This window comes from Lepidothrix coronata, unplaced genomic scaffold, assembly GCF_001604755.1.
Source record: "Lepidothrix coronata isolate B3197 unplaced genomic scaffold, Lepidothrix_coronata-1.0 Scaffold7, whole genome shotgun sequence".
NCBI lineage: Eukaryota > Metazoa > Chordata > Aves > Passeriformes > Pipridae > Lepidothrix > Lepidothrix coronata.
Window position 1 is genome coordinate 1,420,934 of NW_016690187.1, and position 23,678 is coordinate 1,444,611.

General features: G+C 39.7%; 1 protein-coding gene across 2 annotated transcripts; it reads right to left on the bottom strand.

Annotated features, from left to right (window-relative positions):
- Positions 1–2,771: 2,771 nt before the first annotated feature.
- On the bottom strand, positions 2,772–23,299 carry GTF3C3 (general transcription factor IIIC subunit 3). 2 transcript variants are annotated; one of them, XM_017839017.1, is made up of 19 exons: positions 23,122–23,297; positions 21,988–22,090; positions 19,444–19,634; positions 18,890–19,013; positions 18,188–18,379; positions 17,744–17,909; positions 16,686–16,833; positions 14,873–14,945; positions 13,693–13,779; positions 12,541–12,644; positions 11,760–11,931; positions 11,104–11,306; positions 10,399–10,500; positions 9,389–9,524; positions 8,542–8,779; positions 7,992–8,182; positions 7,203–7,327; positions 4,413–4,565; positions 2,772–3,517 (listed from the first exon to the last, which is right to left on the bottom strand). In XM_017839017.1, the coding sequence occupies exons 1-19, from the start codon at positions 23,218–23,220 to the stop codon at positions 3,395–3,397; spliced, it is 2,730 nt and encodes a 909-aa protein (XP_017694506.1). In that variant the 5' UTR covers positions 23,221–23,297; the 3' UTR covers positions 2,772–3,394. The 2 variants fall into 2 exon arrangements, 1 of the variants encoding a protein (XP_017694506.1); XR_001878635.1 differs by lacking the exons at positions 2,772–3,517; positions 4,413–4,565; positions 7,203–7,327; positions 9,389–9,524 and having other exon boundaries at positions 7,998–8,182; positions 23,122–23,299.
- Positions 23,300–23,678: the final 379 nt, after the last annotated feature.

A 23,678-nucleotide genomic window follows, 5' to 3' on the forward strand; every position in this document is an offset into this window, starting at 1 on the left:
GCAGGGAGGTACTCAGTAGCTTATCAGTCAGGATTTCAGTTTTCTAGACTTTCTTTTGTAGTTCCTTATACAGGGAGGGAGAACAGACTCCCTCTTCTGGTTTAGTTTGTTTCTGCCTCTTGCCAAAAGACATACTGAAGCAGTACAGAGTACTACAGGTACAAGATAGCTTCAAGGCACTGTTTCTGTTCTTAGAAAAAGTGTATTGTACATAGTTCATGCCTAGTTGCTGTTCATTAACCAAATACTCATCTGAAAGCCAACAGCTAGCCTATTTTCCTCTGTATTTACTCCCCTTTCAGTGGTTTACCTTCCCCTTGTCCATGCTCTTTAGAGATACCCTTCCAAAAGCCGTGCTTACCTTCTTTGTGTAGGTTCGTCAGCCTTCTCCATAATTAGTTCTTGTACAGCCATGTAATTAGCTCTTTAGAGATGTCGGTATTAAACTGCCAAAACTTCAATCTCTTCTTTAGTAATGGCAAAGATTCCCCAAAGAGTCATCAGTTTCATGGAACGCTGCATCTTCTCCCAGGAGAAAAAGCAAGAGGAGCTTCCCAGTCACATCTCCCTGGATACACAGGGCAAAGACCAGGCCTACAGCTCACCACTGGAGAGGCTCACGTGAGCTGTGCAGGAAATGAGCTCATTTCACTGGTGATTCCCAGCCCAGGGAGAGCATCACCTACTGTCAGGAGACTCCCTGCTAGCACCCAGGTGCAAGAAGAATCTGGAACTTTACCTGATCTGACAATTAGATAGGTGTGAATTGCTGAGGCCACCTGCAGATAAAAGGTGCTCACAGGGCACCTAAGAATACTTGTTTGAATCCTAACCTCTCACTTGAATTACCTCACCTCTCATCTTGTCTTTTTAACTCGGGTTCTTTGCATTGTGAGGCTGATAATAAAGCTACTATTTATAACAAAACAATTATTATTTTTTATAAACTATACTATAAACTGTATAGTGTTGATATGCTACATGTTTGCTTTTATCACTTTTCTTTTACCAGCTTTAGACTAAGGCCTGGCAGGTGCTATCAAAACAAAGACTGGCTTGCAGAGGGTTCAGGTGAATTACTGAATACCAAGTCATGTGCCTGTGGCTGGATGCTGACGTGAGGGGCAGGGAGGAACTGGCAGGACTGGCTGCTTATTATGGTAGATGATATCTGGGTCATGAGAGAACATAGGCCTTGGGCTACTTTAGGAGCATAGAAGGAATTCATTAGGTGTGATGTTACACCACACATTACCTTACCTTCAACAAGAATTAGTGGAATTTGTTCAACGTATCCTACTGGGGAAACAGTAGTCAGAGCAGAAGACTATGTCATAATATGCTGAAGATGACTATAATAGGGACAAGTTTTCAACATCAAAGATCAGCTCACCTTCATCATGGCCTACTCTTCCATGTGGTGCCAACACAACCTGGCTGCAGGACATGTGGTGTTGCCCTCCATCTGCTTCAACAGAGCTGTTCACCACCTCCTCTGTGATCCATGGCACTACTGTTTCTGTGGGACTTATACATCTTATTTACAATTATGTTTAGTTTAGTAGAGAGAAAAGGCTTGCATACCTCTGGTACCTAGCCCAAGAACACACTGGAAGTAATTCATTCTGCTCCTCCAGAAATTTGGCCCTAAACCTTAACTTATATGGTAGGACTCCAGATGAATTCATGGTGACAAGAGCCTCACACCCCTTGAAGCAAATGGCTGTTCCAAGGAACAAGGGGTGGCTGAGCACACTAGTAAACCTGAACACACCTGAGCTTAATAAATTGTGCTGCTTAAAAGTAGATCTGTGCCATATGGCCTTAGGTGTGTCCCAGTTAAGCTGGTTCTGTCAGAAATCAATTGGCATCTATGCTCTGTAAAGCTGATTCAGTTTTTAAGACAAACACCAGTTTGAAACTGTTACTAATTATTTTAGTGGGGCTTGAGGAAGATTTCCAACATGATGACAGGTGAGGTTGGCAATGATTTAAGTAGTCTCTTGTTCTTAGTGATTTACAAAAGCTTCCCAAAATTGTAATGGCTGTATTTCAAGCTTTTCCTGCTTTGCTATTTGTTCCCACACACTCAAGTTCAGGCTGTACTGGGCTCTGAGCAACCTCACCTAATTGAAGATGTCCCTGCTCATTGCAGTGGGTTTGGGATAAAGACCTTTAAAGGTCCCTTCCAAGATAAACTATTCTGTGATCTGCTTTTCCTTAAGCAGGTCAGTTCACGTGGGCTGTGCCCATTTAAAATGCTCTTTATTGTCCAAGCATCTATTTTGTCCCTTGCTTTTTCTGAAGTCTTGTCTAGTCTAATCTGTCACTGCTGCACCATTAATACAGGCAATTCCACAAGACTTGTTTCTTAATCATTGATTGCAGTTGTGTGAAATGATTACAGAACACAAGTAGGTGTAAAAGTGGGCTGAAAGCAAACAGCAGGTAGCTGTGATACTTTAAGTAACAAGAGTGCCTGGCAGGCAATAGCACAGTTTGTTTTCTACTCAGCAAACTACCAAGCTGAGAAATATTTTTCAGCCTTATTTTGCTGTAGGGCAAAACATATATCCATTTCTGCATATACATATAACTATATACTCCTTTAATTTATGATAAAGCACTGCATCTGGCTTCTATGCTACTGTTCAACTGTCAGAAAGAATGAAAACCCCAGATCATTTGCAATGTACGTGAAATAACAAGCTGTATGTTTTGCTATATGCTACTCAGTAGGATATATGTTTGCTGAGAATAAGTAAACATCATTAACATCAGAATTTTTATTAACAAGTTCAGAAGAAGAACAAAGGTCATGTTGATTTCAGTAAAACAAAAATCAATCCCTTTCAAACAGAACAACTGCTAGGAATATGAACTCCTAGAAAATTTTGAATAATTTAAAGATCTTGAAACACTGAGTTCTTCATCCTCTAGGGATTAGTATGAGCCCATTGCTCCTATATTATAGTAATTTAATGCTGCACATTAAAAAACCTTCATCACCAGTGAATGTGGCTTCTTCAACAACCTCACTGGTAATTAGTTGTAATACTGCATATTGTACATCTTCCTCCCCAAAAAAACCCAGCAACTGGGCCTCAGTTTTCATTGTTTGATTCTATATACAAGACTCAATGTCAAATTAGAGAGCAGTGCACCAAAGGAGAAGACACACGTGAGCATGTCAGCGCTGTGCTCAGAACGGACAGTTCCCATCCACACATGATATACAGTTCACATGTCAGAAGCAGAAGAAGTCCACAAGGCCATACATAGCACGAGCCAGGGTTCTGACCATCTACAGGAAAAGCTGTACATAAAACCAGTTTCCCCAGCACTGCATAATTATCAATACAAAGGGTATCAGTTCTACCTGCCACAAACCTCGTCACACAACCACATAGGTGTACAACATTTTCCGAGCCATTCTGGTATTGCCACTGCTCTGGTAAATAAGTGACAAGTTAAGGGCAGTGTCTCTTCTCAAGTCTGTCTGATCAGTCTCTATTCCCTGCAAAAATAATGATTAAAAAAAAGTTATCCATATACAAAGATAGTATACTTGAAATATGAGCAGCAATTACAGTGGAATCAAATTACATATTTGTGGTTACTATAGGCTTTCAGCTGTATGGAAACAAAAGAAGTATTCCTTGTGCTCTCCCTCTTTAACAAGTTTCCACATCATGTTGTTGATCACCAAAGAGTTATAAAATTACACACTCAAAACATTAGCTGTAAGTTAGATATCCAGCTCATAAACCAGGAAAGTACTATCTTAATTTCTCTTTGTATGCAAAGTATTTGTTTCTCCAACCCGAATGTGAACACTGCCTGTACCTTTCACCTGGTCACAAGACTGCTGCTTTGAAGTCCCAGGGCTGACTAACAGCCACAGGTCTTACTTTACCAACTCTGCCCGTTTTCTAAATACACTTGTAATGTTTCTACCTACCCATGCCACAGCTAGGCAAAAACTCTCTCTCAGACTAGACTTGTAAATGTATGACATGTCACTTAGGATCTAATACGGATCAATCAGAGCTAAACCATGGCTCAGATGCACTTAGGCATTGTTAATACTGGTTCATCTTGCTCCACTGTGCTGTTCTATAGCATGACATTATATAGAACTTCCTGGTCAGCTACTTCAAGTAAAGTTGTTTAGCAACCCTTTTTGCTGCTACTTTAGCTTATGAGAAAATCCTTCAAAATTCAATAACCTTTGAAGTTAAAACATGCTTAAATATATTACAGGGTGACAATCAGATTTGGGCTTCCAGTGGCAAGGAATCACAATACAAATTGAAGGAAACCCAACTACACAGACTTCATGTATGTATTTTAACTATTCTTGACATTTACCTGACTTTATTCTCTGTACATAGCTTACAAAGTTACAGTACCTCTAAGGTGAGAGGAGGAAGTTCAAGTGCTCTTTGGTAGTAGTGGATTGCCAGGTGCAGCAATCCCAGCTGGTGAAGGCCACGGCCAAGGTTGTAGAAAGACTCTTGACACGGACCACGCAGGTCCAAGTAGCGGTGAAGGAAGGAGAATCCCTGTACACATAATATGCACATTTGTGAATGTTCCATTTAAGAAGATGGCAATAAAATATGGTGGGGAACAGGTGTTTAAATGTATCCATTTAAACTTTTGGTCTTCGCTTCCCCAGAAAACCACATGCAAGTTGAAGGCAAAAGATGAGTCACATTTGATGGATGATACCACAAAACCTGTGCTCTGTCAGTCTCACTGACACTGATAACAATGAGTAGATCTTTTTTAATAAATTAAACACACAGTTATTTAGCATAGTGACTTATGGAACTAGCTCGCTAAATATCTGTGTGTATGTGTTTATATAATATATACACAAGACTGGTTCGTGACTGGAAGAGCTGATCACCTTAAAAAACAAGCAGGCAAAGGACAGGCTACAGCAAGACCTTATTTTTCTTTAAAAAAAAAAAGATTTTGAAAGATAATCCTTCCTCTCTTTTTTTAATGGAGAAAAATACTCCAAACCTTCCTTCACTCTACGCCTTGGACAGCATCCAGAAATGGTTTAATTCTACAACTTTTCAGAATTTCCCAAAATTCTAGAGTCCACGAAAATTATTATCAAAGTATGATTTCAGCAATGCAAGCATATTCTTTTCCTGATCTTGTCCTCCATGTAAATGTTTACTCCAATACCAGTTACCAGGGAAATTAGCAGTATCTATAAAGCGACCAAAAATAAACATCACTGAATAAGGGCATGAAAAATCAATATATCCTAAGCAATAGGTGAGAGTTCATGTCCTCTCTCAAAGCCAGCAGATGTTTTACTGCCAACTTTCCAGCAGAATTTGAAAGGAAACTCATACCCAGCAATTTCAGTGCTATGCTTTAGAATATTTAAAGTCAAAGTACTCTGCAAGTGTTTCTTATTTCTTTCTTATTTTGCTTTTAGTTTAAAATTAAAATATATCCTTATATATTTAAGGTATATGAGTAGCAGATCTCAGGAGTGCATAATTTTGTTGCCAACCTTACTCTGAACACCCACTCCTCCTACACTGTGGTTCAGAGGAGCAGGACCCAAGAGTTTCTCTGTGCCTATTCTGGTGCTCATGTCCCAGAAGATGTAAAACAGGGCAATGCATAAAAGGACAGTGACCAGGCACCGGTTGAACAATTACTCCCATTTACACACTGACATGCTGTGAAGTGAGAGAAGCAGTTTGTTTCTCATCTGTAGGATGTCACTGCCTACATTCGTTTGTGTGTAATGACAATCCTAACTCGGGGTTGGTAAGATGCCATAAAGATGAGTGGCATTAGACCAGAGCCACCTCTCAAACACAACAGAGAGGCAAACAGCATTATTTTACATTAAAAAGCAGTGCTTCCTTTGACATTGAAGGAGCCCTGGGGGAAACTTCGAAGGGACAAGTAGATGAGGTGAATTCAGAACCTCACAACTTTTTCATCCTCTCCCATGCATTTTGTTTTGTTACCACTCTGGACCGTGCTGATTCTGTTGTAAATAGAGGACCTTCTTTCTAGGGACTGTGTTGGTAATCAGAGAAGTTACCTCCTTCAACATACGGAATTAGTTCAGACACAAGCAGCTAATGATCATAATTTAGGTCACCACTGGGTCACTGTGGTTGAATTATTAACTACAATAGCAACAAGAAATGATGTAAAAATACCGAGTATAGTAAGCAAGACATGAGAAGAGAGAGAGAGCAGGGAACTGTATTGCCTGGAGGTAACATAAATAGGACATCGTTCGAGTATATTATAAAATAAGAACAGAACAGCCCATCTAAGAAAGGCAGGCTGATTACAGGAAAAAAGTGAATAAAAATATTAAAATTAGGCCAAAGTTTGTAAGTTTGAAATGTCTTAAGTTGGCCACTGTCATAACTGGTTTAGTATTAAAGTAATTGAGGACCTGTAGGTTTTGTCAAAATCAAACAGTTTTCAGGAATTTCAGAAGTCACAAGAGCTCGGGATCCTCATCATATATTGTGCTGACTCTGAGCTCAGCAGCCACAGGAATTAAAAGGCATTTCAAGTTAATGAAGACGGTGGAAAGTAGAGGAAATTACTTCCAAAATTCTGTTTGGGAATATTCAGTCTGTGGTTTGTAACTGGTTCTGGCAGATGAAAGAAAAATGTGTATAAGGAAGCTGAAAAATTGAGGGTAGCCTAAACTGAAGCTCACATGATCTTTACAAAGAGAGCTATAAGAGGCACCTAAAAGGGGAAAGGAAAACGAAGATTAAGGAAAAAAACATTTTCTAAGTCTGCAAAATTTGCTCCAACAATGCAGTTTATGAGACGTGCCTACAAAGAGCAGGTGGCATAGATTCAATTCTACAGAACTTCTTCAGAGCAAGGCAGGGCAAGAAAAATTTCAAAGAAAATCCATATTACAGCCATCAAGAAATTAGCAGTATTTTCACAAACAGCTGGCAGCTCCCAACATAGATGTGAGTCTCCTATAAGGAGAGGAGATTCAGATGGGTGCAACTATAGTTCAAAAGCATATTCATCTGCGTTCATGTTTTGCCACTTCTCTCTTTTGAAATGCCACATTAATCATGAAAAGTTATTTAAAAAGAGTATGTTGCAGCCATACTTGTCTGCAAGATACAAAGCAGGACACACCACGTTTAAAAATAATCACACTAACTCACCTGTACTATAAGAGCATGTCTCTTCAGGACGTATTTCTGAGAGGCCATGTGGATGAAGGTCAAGCCAATACAAAGACTGTACAGAGGTTCATCTGGGTTTGAACGAAAGGCTTGCACATACTGTCCTAAAAGCAAATAACTGAATCAAGATGTTTGCTGTGAAGAATATTCCTTAAGAATTTAAGGGCAAAAAAGAAAATCTTTGAATTAGAAGTGTGAACTAAGGAAAGAAATGGTTTAATATACCTACATCAAAATACACAGGAAAAAACAGGAAAGAAAATTGTATATTTTCAGCACTCCTTGCATTCTGAAGAAAAATGCAGATTGTGATGTAGAAACAGAAGCAGAAATCAATCAGACACAGAAGACAAACATGGTCCTTGCTGGAATTTATATTCTGGAGGCCACACATCTTAAATGTGACATTTGGAGGGCTTGACTGAAAGCAGCAGGTTTACTTCAAAGGCCTGCTTAAAATGTGCAACCAGCTGTATTTGCTGTTTAAATTGGGCTGGTTCTATCCTTCTTATAATTATCATTAGCCTTCAATTATCTTTGCAAGTTAGTTATATTTGCAATGTGTGCTAAACTTGAAACGTGCCAGACTAATTTTTATGAGCAAAACTCTTTAGCAATGCGCTGATTTGGGCACAAAATAATTAAAGCACCAGACTAACACTGTAAACCTGTAATTTTCCGATGAAAAGAAATAATTTGATAAATCTTTCTCCTGTTATAAACCTTTGCTTGTTATTTTTGTTGACATCAGAACATGAAAGATATTACCAAGAGCATGCTTGAAACTGCCACACACAAAGGCATTATGGCCGTTGAGGACACACAGCGCGTGGTTATCGGGATTTTTCAGCATCAAGCGGAGACAAAAGCGATGGTGACGGACATCCTGAGACTGCATAGTAACTTGATTGAAGATGTTCCACAGCTGAGGTTTATTGACATTTTCCATTACCATGATTCTACAGAACGAAAAGTATTCAAGAAACCAGTAAATGCTATATAGTAAATGCTGTCTCTGGAGTAAAACCTCAGCAGTTTAGGGAAGATAACAAAGAGACCCTCAAAGAGCAGGTCGGTGACCAAGGCAACAATGAAAGACAGAACCAATGGTTCTGCCCAAATCAACCAAACTACTGCATTGTGCACTCTTTGGAATCAGAGGCTATTGAAAAGCTCCTTTAGTTTCTATAGCCTTATCTGTTTTAGCAAAGGCTGAAGAGCATCAGCCTGCCTCCCTCAGCAGTACTGTCAGCAGTATGACTACAGCCTCAGCAGAGGCAACCACAAAAGAGACTGCTCGATCTTCTCAGTAGCTCACCTGATATAGTTGTAAGCTTTTCTGAAGTTCTTGTCCAGAATTGCAGCAGAGAGCCCAAAGTATTCCAGCTCCTTGCGCTTTTGTCTATCATCATAAAATGAGTAATATTCCAACGAGGAATCCACCAGTAGTTCTGCCTCCTTGTACCGGGAGAGGTCACACAGGGAATATATAGCCTTCAGGAGGAGGTTCCACCAGTCATCTTTTGTCAGAACACTTGTGAGAACAGCAAAAATTGCTAAAAATATTGGAGCCAGAAAGTTGAGAAAAATTAGAACAAGAAAGATAAACTCTTACATCAAACTGATCTTTGCAAAGACATTGTAGCATTACAGCCTATATAAAGTATTTACTTTTTCTCAGTTTAAGCACAGTTTGTAAAACACCAGCAAAAAAAGCCAAAACGTGGGAACAAATAGCAAACAATACACACAGTTCAAACTGTAAATATACTACAAGAATTCAATAAAGTTACTCTTCCTAATTTACCAAACAGCGCTTAAGAATGTGCCAGTCAAAAATAATCACAGCACTTTTAAAATTTATTTCTAGTACGTTCTCCATTTGTGTGTATTATATTTGCACTGAGGAGAATGCTGGCCCATATGATCTCTAGAGGCCCTTCTCAATCTGAATTATTCTGTAATCTCACTATTTTTGTCTGAATGGGGATTGTTCCCTTAAGATATATTATCTTCATTTTTGCTGCCTTCTTTGCCCTAGAAACAAAGCAATGTTAACATTGGCTGCTAGGATTTAGCATGCAAAACAGTAACATTTGTATCACTTTTCAGAGTGCCGTTCACCTTGTCACTTTGCTTTTAATAAACAATCTGTGAGTTGTTACCTTTTGCATCGCAATTTGCTGTCTCTTGGTCATCATTGTCAGAAATTTTATCCCTCGACACCTTAATAAGATAGAGGTGTCTCTCTCCAGATTTGGAACTAGATATCAAACACACCTGAGCTCTGCTCATTGCTACCTAGAAACAAATTTAAGGGCAGCATTTCAGATGACATTATAACATCCTGTGACAAAGGCAGCTTTATGGCCAATCCATTTTGCTCATGCCAAAACAGTCTGCAACTTAGAAACACCACAATACAGCAAGAACATGAGAGAGAACATTCCCAAGAGGAATATTATCTCTGCACTGTCTCCTGCTCCTTTGCCAACTGGGCTATGCAAGAGAAAGATACAAACTCTTTAAATTATTTAAGAAGATTTCTCCTGGGATTGGAGCATCCCTGTATATACTGAAATCAAAACTATTTGCACAGAGGTCTAACAAGAACACTGCCTTTCTGTCAGCTATTGAACCATACAGTGTCATACAACAGTAATGGCACTGACCAGATGGATAAAACGGAGGTCTAAATATTTCCCTCCTTCACTCCCTATTTAAAAATAAACAAAACAACAATTAACACAAACCACCACTGTATTTACTGGCTAAACAATTTTATTTTGTCATTTGTCACAAGAAAAAAAAAAAAGGGAAATTAGGAAGAACATTGTTTAAATAGAAGTGGTATCAACACTTCAAGAAAGCTCTATGCTGTCTGCCAAAAAGGTAAGAAACAGCGTTAGCATTCAGTGTGTTGTATGTACACTGAGAACAGGGAGTTGAAATCACTGTATCAATAATTATACACACAAACAATCCTCTGTTCTGAACGCTACAGGTAGGAACACCAGTATTGCAGGATCCCTACAAGATTATTATATAACAAAATTATGAAACCCTTTGTGTATAAAAAAACTACTAACTTTCCTCCTGAGTTCATTTGTTGCTTGTCTTGACCCAACTAACAGCTGCCTAATTTCTTACAGTGTAGCTGGAAAGACTGGCTTACCTTCAACAGCATCGACAGCATTGTGAGTAACGTGTCTATGTAACCATACATTTTGCCTTGGGAATACAGCAGTGTTGAACGATGGAGGAGTAGTTTTAATTCCTAGACAATATTAAACATTATTATTCAACCTCTTGCACAGAGAGTGAGTTTATAAAACAAACAATTTTGACTGAATACAGTATTAACAGTATTGTGAAAGCCTCCAGAAGGCTGTAAGAATCTGCTGCGGCAGGTAAGCTCTCCCTGAACAACCTTGCAGTAGCTACTCTGAAATTCTTCCATTTCAGAGAAATTTGGCATGACTCTTACCTATGGTGGAGGTGCTGCTGGTGAGGGCATACAGAACCCCTGCTTACAATCAACAGAGGCCAAACCATGCAGCTCATATGTAGCAACTGCTGATCAACTTGATGCAAAGTGACTGGTGTCACAACAGGGTCTTGGTGGCCAAGAACTTGTGCATCACACAGAAGTAATCAAGTGGGACAGGACAAATATTGATAAAATGGTCAGGGAGAAAGAGCCATGAGGATGAGTCCCTGACACTGTAACGAATCCCTCACTGTGCTCTGAAGGGTCTGAAGGCTCACCATGGTGATATAAGTCTCAGTCCCTGGTCCTATGCAGTTGACATCTCTGACCACTACCACAGTTTGGCAGAGTAATACATTCTCAACTGAAAGCACAGAACACTTCACCCACCTGCTGAGCAGCATTAGCATCCTGAGCCAGTGTATCTGGATCATACATCGGTTCCAGAGCCTCTAGAGCTTTCTCAGGTCGGCCCAGCTGCTGCTGAAGTGTTGAAAGTGAGATTCTTGCATCCAGATGCAATGGAGCAAGATCAACAACTTTGGCATAACTCTCTGCGGCACGCTCCATGTGTCCCAAAGCCTTCAAGCACTCTAGAAATACCATAAACAACACAAAACACTTAAGTGGCAGAAAAAAAAGACTTCAAAGTTTGCAAAATAGTTAACATACTTTTCAAATACCTTTTTAGTAAAACCATCCAAAACATGTATTATTAAGTGAAAATATTCTGAAATATGTACTGGTGCATGCACAGTTTTACTTAAAACATCATCGGATGACACAGGATGGAATGCAAAAGAGGTGCTGCTTCACTTACATGAAGTATTTTTAGCTGAGGTAAATTTCAGTGTATGTGAAGAACAAGAAAATGCTTCCTGACAGAATTGTCATAATAAACTTCACCTACAGTTCTGCAAATACCAATTATCATTCAACCAGTGAATCTAAAATTCCTGTGATCTTAGATAAAGGTCCCTGGAAATGCTCAGCATTGTGTTATCATCTCTCAGTACCACGTGCTCAGCAATCCTGCTTTTCCTCACCTGCATGCCGAAGCCAGACAACAGCCAAGTTGTATCGTTCCGAACAGACAAGAGAGCTCAAGAGAGGCAGTGCTGAGTTGTATTCTCCAACATCCAGAAATGCCTCTGCCACATCCAAATACAGGTCACCCATTTCTTCTGGATTTTGTTCCACCAGTGTGGTCAAAAGAGGCTTTAAAAAAAAAAAACCCACAAAACACTAACAGCACAAATAACCAATGAGAACATTTCTTTAAGATATGGTTATTGGAAGCTTACATTTTCATGCTATGATTTTTATTCTATTTCCATTCTGAACTACACTTCCTTTATTTAAATATTTTTTTAAAGTGAAAAATGAAAGATCTGCATTTTGGAATTCCTGAAAAGCCCACATTTTTCTATTCCAGACATTTCACATATTCAATGGGTTAAAGTGTTCATCAGTGAGGAGTGTTCTTTACAAAAGAAGAGTCTTCAGATTTAGTACTGCTGTGAAACAAAGTGAAAAAGTGTTCAACAACTTTGCAGTGTGGTCCTGGGCCATTCACAGCAAACAGACTGTGACTTAACTGTGCTTTAGTAATACTTCTACTGGAGGCACAATTTCTAAGGACAATTTCTAAGGACAGCAGTATTTCTGCTATTATGAGTCTGTCAGGTTTCTCTCTGGGAGTGGGAGAGAAGCAAAAAGAATCTCTGCAGCTCTCTCAACAACCTCCGTCATATGAGAACAGGAACAATTACTTGCTTTGGTAATTTCTTAGAACATTCCCCATCTTCTGAGTTGGTTTCTACTTACACTAAGTGGCTCCAGGATGTTCAAGTGAACCAAGCACACCATCAGCTTGACTGTGATGTCTATGGGAACACCCTCAGGTATGCAGCAGCTGACCTTCTCCACAGCTGTGACAAGACAAAGAATTTCTTTCTGAACCCATAGGCTTTAACAAGCACTTCACAAGCTTCACATCCCCTCCAGGTCACATTCAGTTCCACTGAAGAAAATACTCTTATAAACTCTTGCAAATGTTTGTGTAGGCCTGGCCTCTCCCCTTCTTTTATATCTTTCCCCAAAGTCGGAACAACTTCTCCCTACTGTCTGTGATACCAATAATTCCATGTGAAGTATCAAGTGCTGTTGATTTCAAGAGCGGGATTCCATGGAATGTGTTTAGAACCTTTGCCTACTTAAGGTGTACTTGCTTAATAAAGTTTTCCTTTAGCAATTTACACACCTGTACCCGCTTCTCCTTGTTTTTTGAAGGAAATACCCTGCATTAAGGTATTTGTTCTTACTAAGTTAAGTCCTGTGTCCCAAGGATCAGGCTGAACACATTCTTAAACACTGCTAACTAAAGCACTTCATACAACATGTAGAGGGAAAACAATCTGATGAGAATGCAAACACGAGGCAAGGTAGTTATCCATGACAACGCTGGCAAATTAAAGGTCACACACTAAAACTCCATGATCTTATGTCCTTCACATGCAGTCATGACACCTTCTCAACTAGCCTGTTTAAGTTCTCTTTCACCACAATCCTTCACCAGAGTGATTGCTGTAATCTGAGAAAACTGTGATTTCCAACATAAGGTTTCCCTGTTACCTCCTACATCCACATCCCATTACTGCAAATCACAACAAGCAGATTAGTTCATCATTCTCTGAACATCGTAATACCCAGCACAAGAATAACTATTCACCTACTGGTAAATTCTTACAAAATGAAACATTTTCTTCTCTAAGCAAGCAAGCCCTGGAATGCTTTTGGCTTTGGTGGCTGACTAGGTTAGAAGGCAGTTCTGAATAAAGAAGACAGCGCAAAAGAAACCTTTTCTGGGTGAAGCCCTATTTCTGTGCTGTTAGAAATCTCCTAATAGACTGCAAGCTGGTTCCTGAGCATATCATCAGTTCACAGACTTGTACAAAATTAAAAAAATGAATTACTTACCTGGAGCACTGGATTCAGCATCTGGATGACTCTGGTCATCAGTCACTGCCTCTTGGCCTTCCTGAGTTTCTACCATCACACCTGGATCTTTTTTAAAAGATTAGCAGATTAACCAGTAGCATCAGCTAAGACAAAAGTTACTTGCTTGTGAATCCATAATCAATTGATAGCTTACTCTGAAAAGTGGACTGGGTTTTTTGATTTAGTTTGTTGTGGTTTTTTGTTTGGTTGGTTTGGTTTTTTTTTCCTGGGTTGGTTTTGGGGGGTTTTTTAAGGACAGCAGAACAGGAAGCAATCAAAAAAGTTAAAGAAGTTCCAAAGCAACAGAAGGTGGAGAACCAAGCTCTTGGGTAGCTTAGAAGCTTTGTCTTAAGCAATTGTTACACACACCAGGTAACTTGGAAACACTGTGATCTAATTCCAAGACTCATAATAGTTTTGTTTCTTATGAATTATCTGTTAAAAGTCTCCATCAGGACAGTTGTTCATAAATCAAGTGTACTTTTACCTGGTCCATCAAAGCAAAAAGCCATATGAAGGATTCCAAACCTCTGGTTCGTTTGGACCTGACTGCTAAAACAACCAAAGAGTTTAATCATAGAAAATGACTGCATGTCTGCTTATGGAGTTGGTATGCTGTGTTCATTCTACAGCCCAAACATTTTCACAATAAAGCAATGACTTGCATAAAGCAGGTTTCTCAAAGACAACCTACTTTATTGAATTACAAGCTCATATCCCTAGTTTTCCATACACTGAAACATTTAAATGTTTAATAACAGAAGCAGAGTTTATGGAGAATATTAATCTCAGGTCAAAGGTTGATATTCTTGAGTATAGATGCCACTAAGTTTATCTTTTTTCTTTTTATAGAAGCTATTTAGATGGCAGTAATAACTGGTCTGATGTAAACACTCAAAGGAACGTTTAGAACTTCAAGAGGCTTCCAGTTGCCTGGAGAGCAGTCCTTGTCTTTAATGAGTTGCAGGGCTAATTAGACACCAGAGTAAGTTCTTACAGAAAGCTGAGGTCATGCCATGTAATTCATTAAGAGCACTGACAAATTTCAAAAGAGAAAAGCCTATCAACACGCATCAAAATATACCCATGAGTTGAAAAGGTATGGAAAGATGTCATATTAGGACAGCAGGGTCATACCAACCACTTGTTAGCTACTTACCCTTCTTCTCCTCAGCTGGACCTTTTTCTAGTACCTTTTTTTCGAGTACAATTCCTGCAAAATCTGTAATAACCTAAAACAGATAAATAACTTGGATAATTTTAAAGATTTAAAGGACAAATGCAGTAACCAGCCTACATGGCAGCTGTTTTAGACATCAAAAAAGTTATCAGAAGAAAAGCTGCATTCATTTCACATGGGGTTAGTTGACTAGAATTGAGTTTGGTCTCCTTATGTCTTTGTTCACTGTTTTTGAACTACATGGATGATCCAATCAGCAGCTCTTTAGCAAACACAACAGATACAGTTTATCACAACTAGAAAAGTGTTTAACCTTTACAGACTTTTTTAATGCCTTTTGGAAGATTGAAAAAGAAAGCTCAGCTCCAGGTAAACAGCTAAGCTCTCCACAGATCTTTCCAAAGTGCTCCAAGGATTCCTCAGCTTAATACATTGCAAGGAAACCATGTGGTTTTGTTTCAGTTAAAATAAATAATGACATAAAATTTACAGCTGCATACAGGTATTTTACAACAGCCCTGGTCATGCACATAAATAAAACTCAATAAAACTAGTGTAATTCAACAGAACAACTAATTAGAAAAAATAGAAACCAAAGACAGACAATTCAAGACATTCACTTGACAATGGGGTAAGTGCAGAAGTGTAAAAGACCACTGGTCTAAGTCTCAGTGCAGTTTGGTATTTTGTTCATGAATTGAAAAATAAGTATTTAAGTCATTACTGTAAGCACAAGAGTGACAGTTTATACAACCTTCAGAGGAACATACCAGATGACTGTATTGAGATGGTTATTTCTAAAGGCTCAGTTTACCAGCTCAAATACAGGTCCAGCTATACTTGAACAAGAAGCACCATCACAGCAACAGAATCAAGAAAAACCTTCAAGAAGAAACAGGGAACAGTTTCTGCAGAACTGCAACTACAGTTCTGCTGTATTAATAACTCTGGTAGCTAAATAGTGTGTACATGAAATGGACTGATTGATTTTTAAAAAGGGAAGAAGTACAAAGAACGGTCAGAGGAATTGTTTGCAGGCTCATAGTGCTTTTCACTGAGAAAGAGTAAGCTACACGAAATGTTAAGGAGGAAAAAAACACGAGGTAATTTAATATAAGAATTATAAGAACAAATAAGAATGTTCACTAGAAAAAAGTCCCAAATAATAGAGTCTCCTCATTCTACCTTGGAATGTCAGATACTACAGTCTTTCCTCCCAAAGCCAGACCAAATCAAGTTGGAAATATGCCTCAAATGTGAGGATTAAAAACCACTAGAACAAATTTGGAATAGATAAGCAATCTTCTCCAATTCCTGATGCCTTAGAGTCAGGATGTACTGTCTTTCTGGAATGTATGTTTGGTGCTTAATGCATAAATTATTAGTTGTAACACAAGTATGCCAGATAAAGCACAACAGTCTGCCTTTGAATCATCAAACCACCCTTTTAATCTTCCACTTAAGAGAATGACCTTCACTGGTATTACACACAAAACTAGCTTGAAGATCTTCTCTGGCTACTAAGATTGTGGCCACTACAGAGAAGCAGAGGAAGGATCCCAAAATTTTAAACCTCGAGCAACATACAAATCTATCAGCCTCAGGCTTATTAAATCAAGCCATTAGCTTAAATGCTAATTACTACAGAACTAATAGCAAGCAATCTGTATCCAATCAGCCCTACCATTATAGAAGCAAGACCATATTTAAGCTTCTACAGGAACATAAACTGACTGTTCTGACTGGCAAGAGGTGCTGAACATGACACAGGAATGCATTTAGCTCTCCGTACCGCCAAAGCTTTGTCGTACTGCTTGGAAGAAATGTACAGTTCGGCTGCAATGTTGACATCTTCCATGGAGACAAGGCTGTGGTGTTTAGCAAAGGCCTCTTCTACTATCTCAATAGCAGAGGTCACATCATTGGCTTCATAATAACTCCTATAAAACACAGAGATGAGATACTAAGTATTTGAGATAACTGACAATACGCACTTTGAACAGTAGCAAAAGGATTTTCATACCTCTTTAATTTTTGCCTATTAGGCAATATTTTCATTAGCAAGAATAAGTTAAATAAAACAGTGAGAAAGCGGCTGTTTTTCCTTTCCTTACAAGTGTTGACAATTTTTACATATTTCAAATAATTACCGTTTTTTTCTCCTGTATATATTATGACATTACAGGACTTTTCATCACAATCTCTCCCACCTCGAGCCAGGCACCAATAATGTACCACATTAACCTGGTTTCAGAAAAAACCTTCAATAATATTGTTATAACACACATCCTTGCATTTTTTGGTGCATTTCACAACCATGAAGATCAAAAGCCCTAAACTGTTCTGAAATAGGCCAATAATAGCTTTCTACATGTTATGCATGAGGAAGCTGAGATACAAAGCAGAATATAACTTAGTAAAAGTTACTGTAAGAGAGCTACACACTTTAACCACAAGCTTTCTCTGCCTTAGGCAAGCTTCTATGACTTGCTCAGCTCTCAGAAAAAGGGAGTAGACATATTTCTACTTGCACCAGAAACAAATCACGAACGACATATAAACCATATTCTGTTGCAGATGGTTTGTACTTCAGACTGAACACTTTGCTTCATTCAAATTTGCTGGCAATAAGTTTCCAGGTCTCTAGTGTTTTTATACGAATTCAAATGTACTGCATTTGTATGTAATTGTATGCTATTGGCATTTATCTGGTAATCAGTATTTGCATTTTATTCTCTTCCTCTAAGAGAATGCAACACTTCGAAGCTTGAATCAGCTGTGGAGCTTATAAATAACAGCTTTTGAGAAACTCTGGACAACCAGATCACGGTATTTCTTAATCCAACTCACTTTGCCATGTCTCTAGCCAACTGCATGAATCGTTCCCCATCAGAGGGAGACAGGAGGTTCAGAATGCGCCGGTAGCCGTCCATGGCCATCTTGTGCTCCCCCAGCTGTTCGTACAGGCTGGATCTCTCCCACAGGTAACGCACATTGGTGGGGTCATATTTCAGAGCTACAGGAAGAAGAAGCAGCAGCATAACAGTAGCCTAGTTTAGGAGAAGGCAACAGTGGATTTCACATTCATTTCCCTGATGAATGTCAACGGACACGCACAGGGTTTTTGTAAAAAAAGGACATCCTATATTACAGATTCACTAATCTTTTACCAAAGTCGGACAGAGGCACCAGAATCTTAGCACGTAAACTAAACTAGAAAGCAGAAGAAAACAAAATTACTGCCATTAGCATCTAGCATTAATTTTAAAACTATTAAAATTGTTGCCACAATACCTTTTGTGTAGCAAAAAACAGCCTGTTTAATATTGTCCTGTTCCAGCGACATTTCTGCCAGTCTAACCCACTCCTCGGTATCACTAGGATTTAAGTGAGCTGCAATCAGTTCAAACTGTAGTGACCTCTCCATATCACCTTGGTCTTCATAGATCATGGCAAGAGTGGAAAATGGCTCATGAGCAAGAGGAGCTGTGAAAAGACAAAGAATAACTAAGATCTGTTGTTTTAAAACCATCTTGGAAAAAAAATAACTTGTCTTTCTGCAAACAACAGATATCATAATTACATGAAACATCCACAATGGTCTGTTTAAATTCAGGAAACACTTGCAGACAAATTTCTGATTCTTTCCTGTAAATTATTAAATAGTCTGACTGAATCTAACAACAACCATTTACAGAATTATTCTACACTAAGTCATGCTGATGTTTATCCCTTGCATCTACAAAGACAATAAAAGCAAAGTGTAAAGCTAATCAAAGGCCCAGGCCTCTGCAGAACTGGGGTGCTAGTTTCTTTTCATAAGCAAAACAACAAAGGAAATGCACCACATATTCTTAATTCCATACTACTTATACACTTACTTTCCTTATAGTGATTATTTTCATCTTCAGAGAAGCCCCACTGAATTCCCTCATGCACATGGAGATTTCAGCCCACCCTTAAAGCCCAACAGTTTTTTTTCCCAGTGTGACACACCTTGCCGAATGATTTCCATGCACATCAGAATGGCCTCCTCGCGCTCTCCTCGAGCAAACCTGATGTTGGCCTCTCCCATCAGACCCCTCAAGGCACGAGGAAGTTTGCTGCGAGGTCTTTTCTCCTAAATGGAAAAGGGATATTACTTCTGCTGAAGTTTAAGCTGTGCCCAAATTCAGGAGACATCAGTCACACTTGTGCTTAAGAAAACCTAATAACAGGTTATTTAAGTACTAGTGATATTAAGTGACTGACCAAAAGATTTTCAAATTTTCATAGCTGACAGAGTAAGTCTGATACCTAATATAAACACTGGAATCCGGACACTGGAAAAACTGGTTTCATGATTTTTGAAAGTTTTCAAACAGTAACCTACAGTAATTTTTTTTTAAAAAACAAAGACAGCATAACAAAAACCAGCATAAGCAGAGGTATCCTATGTGGCACTACTTCCAAACAAATTTCTTAGCAAGTAGCTAAAATCACACAAAACTGTCATTTATGCAGCATGGTCAGGAGATACAGGGAAGTTACATTAAAGTTTAAATACTTGCTTTCATCATTTTCTTGGTCTCTCGATTAAGTACCATCTCCAAAACAAAAACATCTCCAGCCGTTGGCTGCTCAGTAGTTTGTTCCTCTTCTTCTTCTTCTTCTTCCTCCTCTTCCTCCTCCTCTTCATTTTCCCCAATCATGGATGCGAAGACCCGATGAACAGATTTACTGACACCATCCGATGTTTCTCCTGGTTGAGAAAGAAGCAAAAAAGGTCTATGATATAATCAAGAGTACAAGCTGCTTATCAGGACAAGTGCAGAGAAAACAACAGCCCACTTGAAGCAGCTATTCTGTAAGAATGCTGCCTGCAGAAATGCAGGAAAACTATTAAGAGCCTCTGTGGTTTTAAAATTCTGCATTATTCATTACCAATGCTCAGTATACCCCAGTCTCTAACATTTTTTGGATTTTTGAAATGAAAGCACAGAGGAACACAAAGAATGAAGCAACAGTTTATTCAACATTTTTCTCAATCCATCCAAGAGAAGCATATTAATTTTCAAGCACCAAGCTGGCTGGCTGGAATAAAGCTTTTCAGCTGAAGAGGCTATAAATGAACAGATAATTCTACTACACAAAAATGCAGCAACCAATTTTTAGAAGTGATTTAAAACAAGATCTTGTGACTATTCCATCCATGACAATAAGTACCTTTTAACATGTGTTAATGCAAAATCCAGATTATTCACATTTCTCTAGAAAAATAACAGAATTCTTAAAATAAGGAAGAAAATTATGCAATATAACCCAAATAAATATGCTTAAAGCATACAATTTTTAAAATTTTCACATTTTTTATTTACAATTTCTCATTACTAAGTTAGCCCAGGGTTATAACTGACCACAGATCTACATGCAAAACATCCAAATAGGTAGGGTTCAAACGTTTCAACTGGGGGACTGGGCACCTAAAGATTTGATGAAAGAATAATCACAGTATCAAGTTGAGACTGAAAAACAAATCTATCATGTATTGCCTATACAGAGGAGGGAACTGGGGACTACACCTGAGTTTATGGTTGGTTTTTTCTTCTTTTCTTTTTTTTTCTGACTTGGATATGTTCAATTATTTTTATTCTGACTTGGATATCAAGCATCTAAAAATCAAGATTTTCCTCCCTCCTCCCTCCACCTGAAAAAAAGCCTCAATTATTAATTTAATTTCCCTTTTATTTCAGTATCCTTGGCTGCAGGAATCATCTGAAGATTGCAGCAGATTACATCTGAAGATCTGGGTGTCAAAAGTGACCTTAACAATGACCTTACCTAATATTTTTTTATCTAACATTTTTTATTCTTCTGAATATCTTAGGTCTGATTCTAATACCAACTCTTTAAATAGCAATAACTATTATCAATGTTTCCTTGATTCTATCTGCTCTTGACACTTCCGTGTTCTCTGTAGTAAGAGCAGAAGTAACACTATCACACAAACCTATGAGGATACCTTTTTCTTAGATAAAGATGATGTGCATTAAAAAAACATGGGAATACAGAGGTGGAATACAGAGCAAAACAGAGCAGCTTGGAAATATTTCAGAGACATGAGCAAAAGGAAGGGGTCAATAAGGAACCACAGATATCTGGCTCCGACCACACTTCAGTGTTCCTTTTATGTGCTTCTAGGATCAGGTCTGGCCATACTTTCAAAACTGAGGTACCACTGACACACCTTTTAGGTGGGACAATTTAAGGTCCATTTTCTAAATTTAAGAAAAGAAAAAAATCCAACAAAACAAACAAACAGAACGATGAGAATTTGCAGTGAAAATAGCAAGAGGAAGCTAAGAACCAACACAAAGGGATCCAAATTGCACTCTGCCATCTCACAGCCTTGGCAATCCTACAAGACTATGCCCCAACCAGAGCACAGCTTCTGAAGAGAAGGTGTCTGAAACAGACTGCAGCACTCTGGATCCCAAGCTCAAATCCAGAACCTGAGGCATGGGATCGACAAGCACTGATGCAAACTGCAGTGAGAAGTGCTGCACCTACACTTCCTGCAAGTCCTTTCACTGTGTAAGAACCCCAGAAAGTTAAGCTTATTCTGCTAAAGACACTCAGAAGATATTTCAGTAAACCACACAAAGAAAGCCAGCAAGGGAATCTGTAGCTAGGAATAGCCAGCAGAAGATAAGAAGATAAATAATCATTGGCACTCCAAAGCATAACTGAGCAGAAGAAAAGAACCCCCAAAAAAGAGAAATAAATAAACTCCTCCTTACAGCTATTTTATTTCACTTTGGTTGACAATGGAAGAAGGCAACACTCACATAGAATACTATGGAAAAAGTCAAATCTCAGCAGAAGACTAGCAAAGATATGAACACAAAAAAAAGTCAACACAAACCAGAAAAGACTTCCTGAGATCAGCTAAAAAGTTCAATTTATTTGTAACTTTGGAGAGAGTAAATAATTGAGACCATACAGTTAAGAAGTCAGAAGGGGAAAAGTGGAGCCAGGTTTTATAAAAAGTCAGTTACTGAAGAGCAAATGCTTTCAAAGACTTTTAAAATAAGAATTATTATGTTAACATATACCATCAGCTTCATCCTGACTTTGGGATTTCGCAGATGCTTTTTTGGATGAAGATGGAGCCTCCACATCTTCGTCATTTTCCTCAGCAGACGCATTTCCACCATCCTACACACACCAACAATATTAGTTATCAGCTTTACCATATGACCTATTCTTATTTCCCCTAATATTTACAATTATCATTTAGACCATGGGTTTCCATGCACTACTAGTGAAACAGGTGGAATAAGTGCTGTATTTTTAAGTGAACAAAATCCAGCACTACTCGCTTTCAAGATATTTATATTCTTATCAATGTTAAATGAATCAGTAATCACATTACTTTTGACTGAAGAGACTAGTCCACTGTTTATCTGGCATTAGGTAAGATGACATGGTTGACTATATTAAAAAAAAAAAAGTTAGAAGTGTATGACAAATCCTTCCAAAAGCCTGCCTTTTTAAACACAAAATGAAATATATCAAAATAGCACCTGCTAACCCAGTAAGAATGTTACCCTAGGATAACTTGTCCTTCCCTAGGATAACACAGGCGAGTTCTCCTGAATTTGCTCTTGAAATACAGAAATTTAGTTACATTTGGACATAAACATGGAGAACTTAAAGTAAATTGCAACAGTCACATAAATTATACAGATTTTCTCTTAATACCACCGTCTGCTTACTTTTAGACACAAAAAAGTGTGCCTCCCTGCTTTTACTGCTGCCAAGAAGCTAAACAATAAACACGAGGTGCCAAACTGCATCTCTGCCTTAGACTTCCCACAGAAGATGGTGGGGGAGCCGTAGCAGTGTACACTGGATCATTTTATATCCCAACCTGCTTCTGCTCAGTGCTCCGACCCGCAGCACCGATTAACCGCGGGGCCGGACGGTGCTGCCCAAGCTCTGCCAGGGCCGGCGCTCCGACCCACCCCGGCAGGACCCGCAGGGCTGCGCTACCAGCACCTGAGCAATCAGTGCCTGGTACTTTGTGCACAGGAGTTCACAGCTCCGTAGCCACTGTCCCCGCCTGAGCTCGGCAGCAGTTCGCTCCAGCCCCCCATGCACACACAGAGCAGCGGTCCGTGCCCTGCCAGGTGCTGCCATGGACGGGGCGGCCCGGGCCGTGGGGCGGCCAGGCGGGGCAGACTAACCTTCTCGCGGCTCTTGCGCTCCTCCCGGCGCTGCTCGAACTCCTCGAAGGAGATCTTCCCCTCTAAGTACTCGATCAGCTCCGGGCTGAAGCCCGACATGGCCCCGTCTCGACCCGCTCCGGGGAAACGCTGCGCAGGCGGCACCGCGTCCCGCCCGCTATGGCGCCCGCTGCAGCCCGCGCCCTCACACTGGAGTTCCGGCCGGCGCCAGTGCCGGGGGAGGCTGAAGGGGCTCCCGATCTCGAGGGGCTCCCGATCCCGAGGGGATCCCAATCCCGGGGGGGCTCTGGGAGCCGCGGGGGCTCCCGCCCGGGAGGCTCCGGACGGTGCCGCTGCTGCGGTCGCTGCCTCGGAGGGGCTGGGCCCTGAGGTCAGGGGGGTGAGGGCAAGTCCTCTGTCACCGACCTCAGTGCAGGTGTGAGGTTATTTCCTCAGAAATGGGGGACCATACTACAGGAGAAGGGGTTTTGTAACTCCATCTACAGATACAGTGATGGTGCAGGTGACTTATTGACTGGGGCAGGGTCAGAAACGGGTGCGCGGGGCTGGGGGTGAGG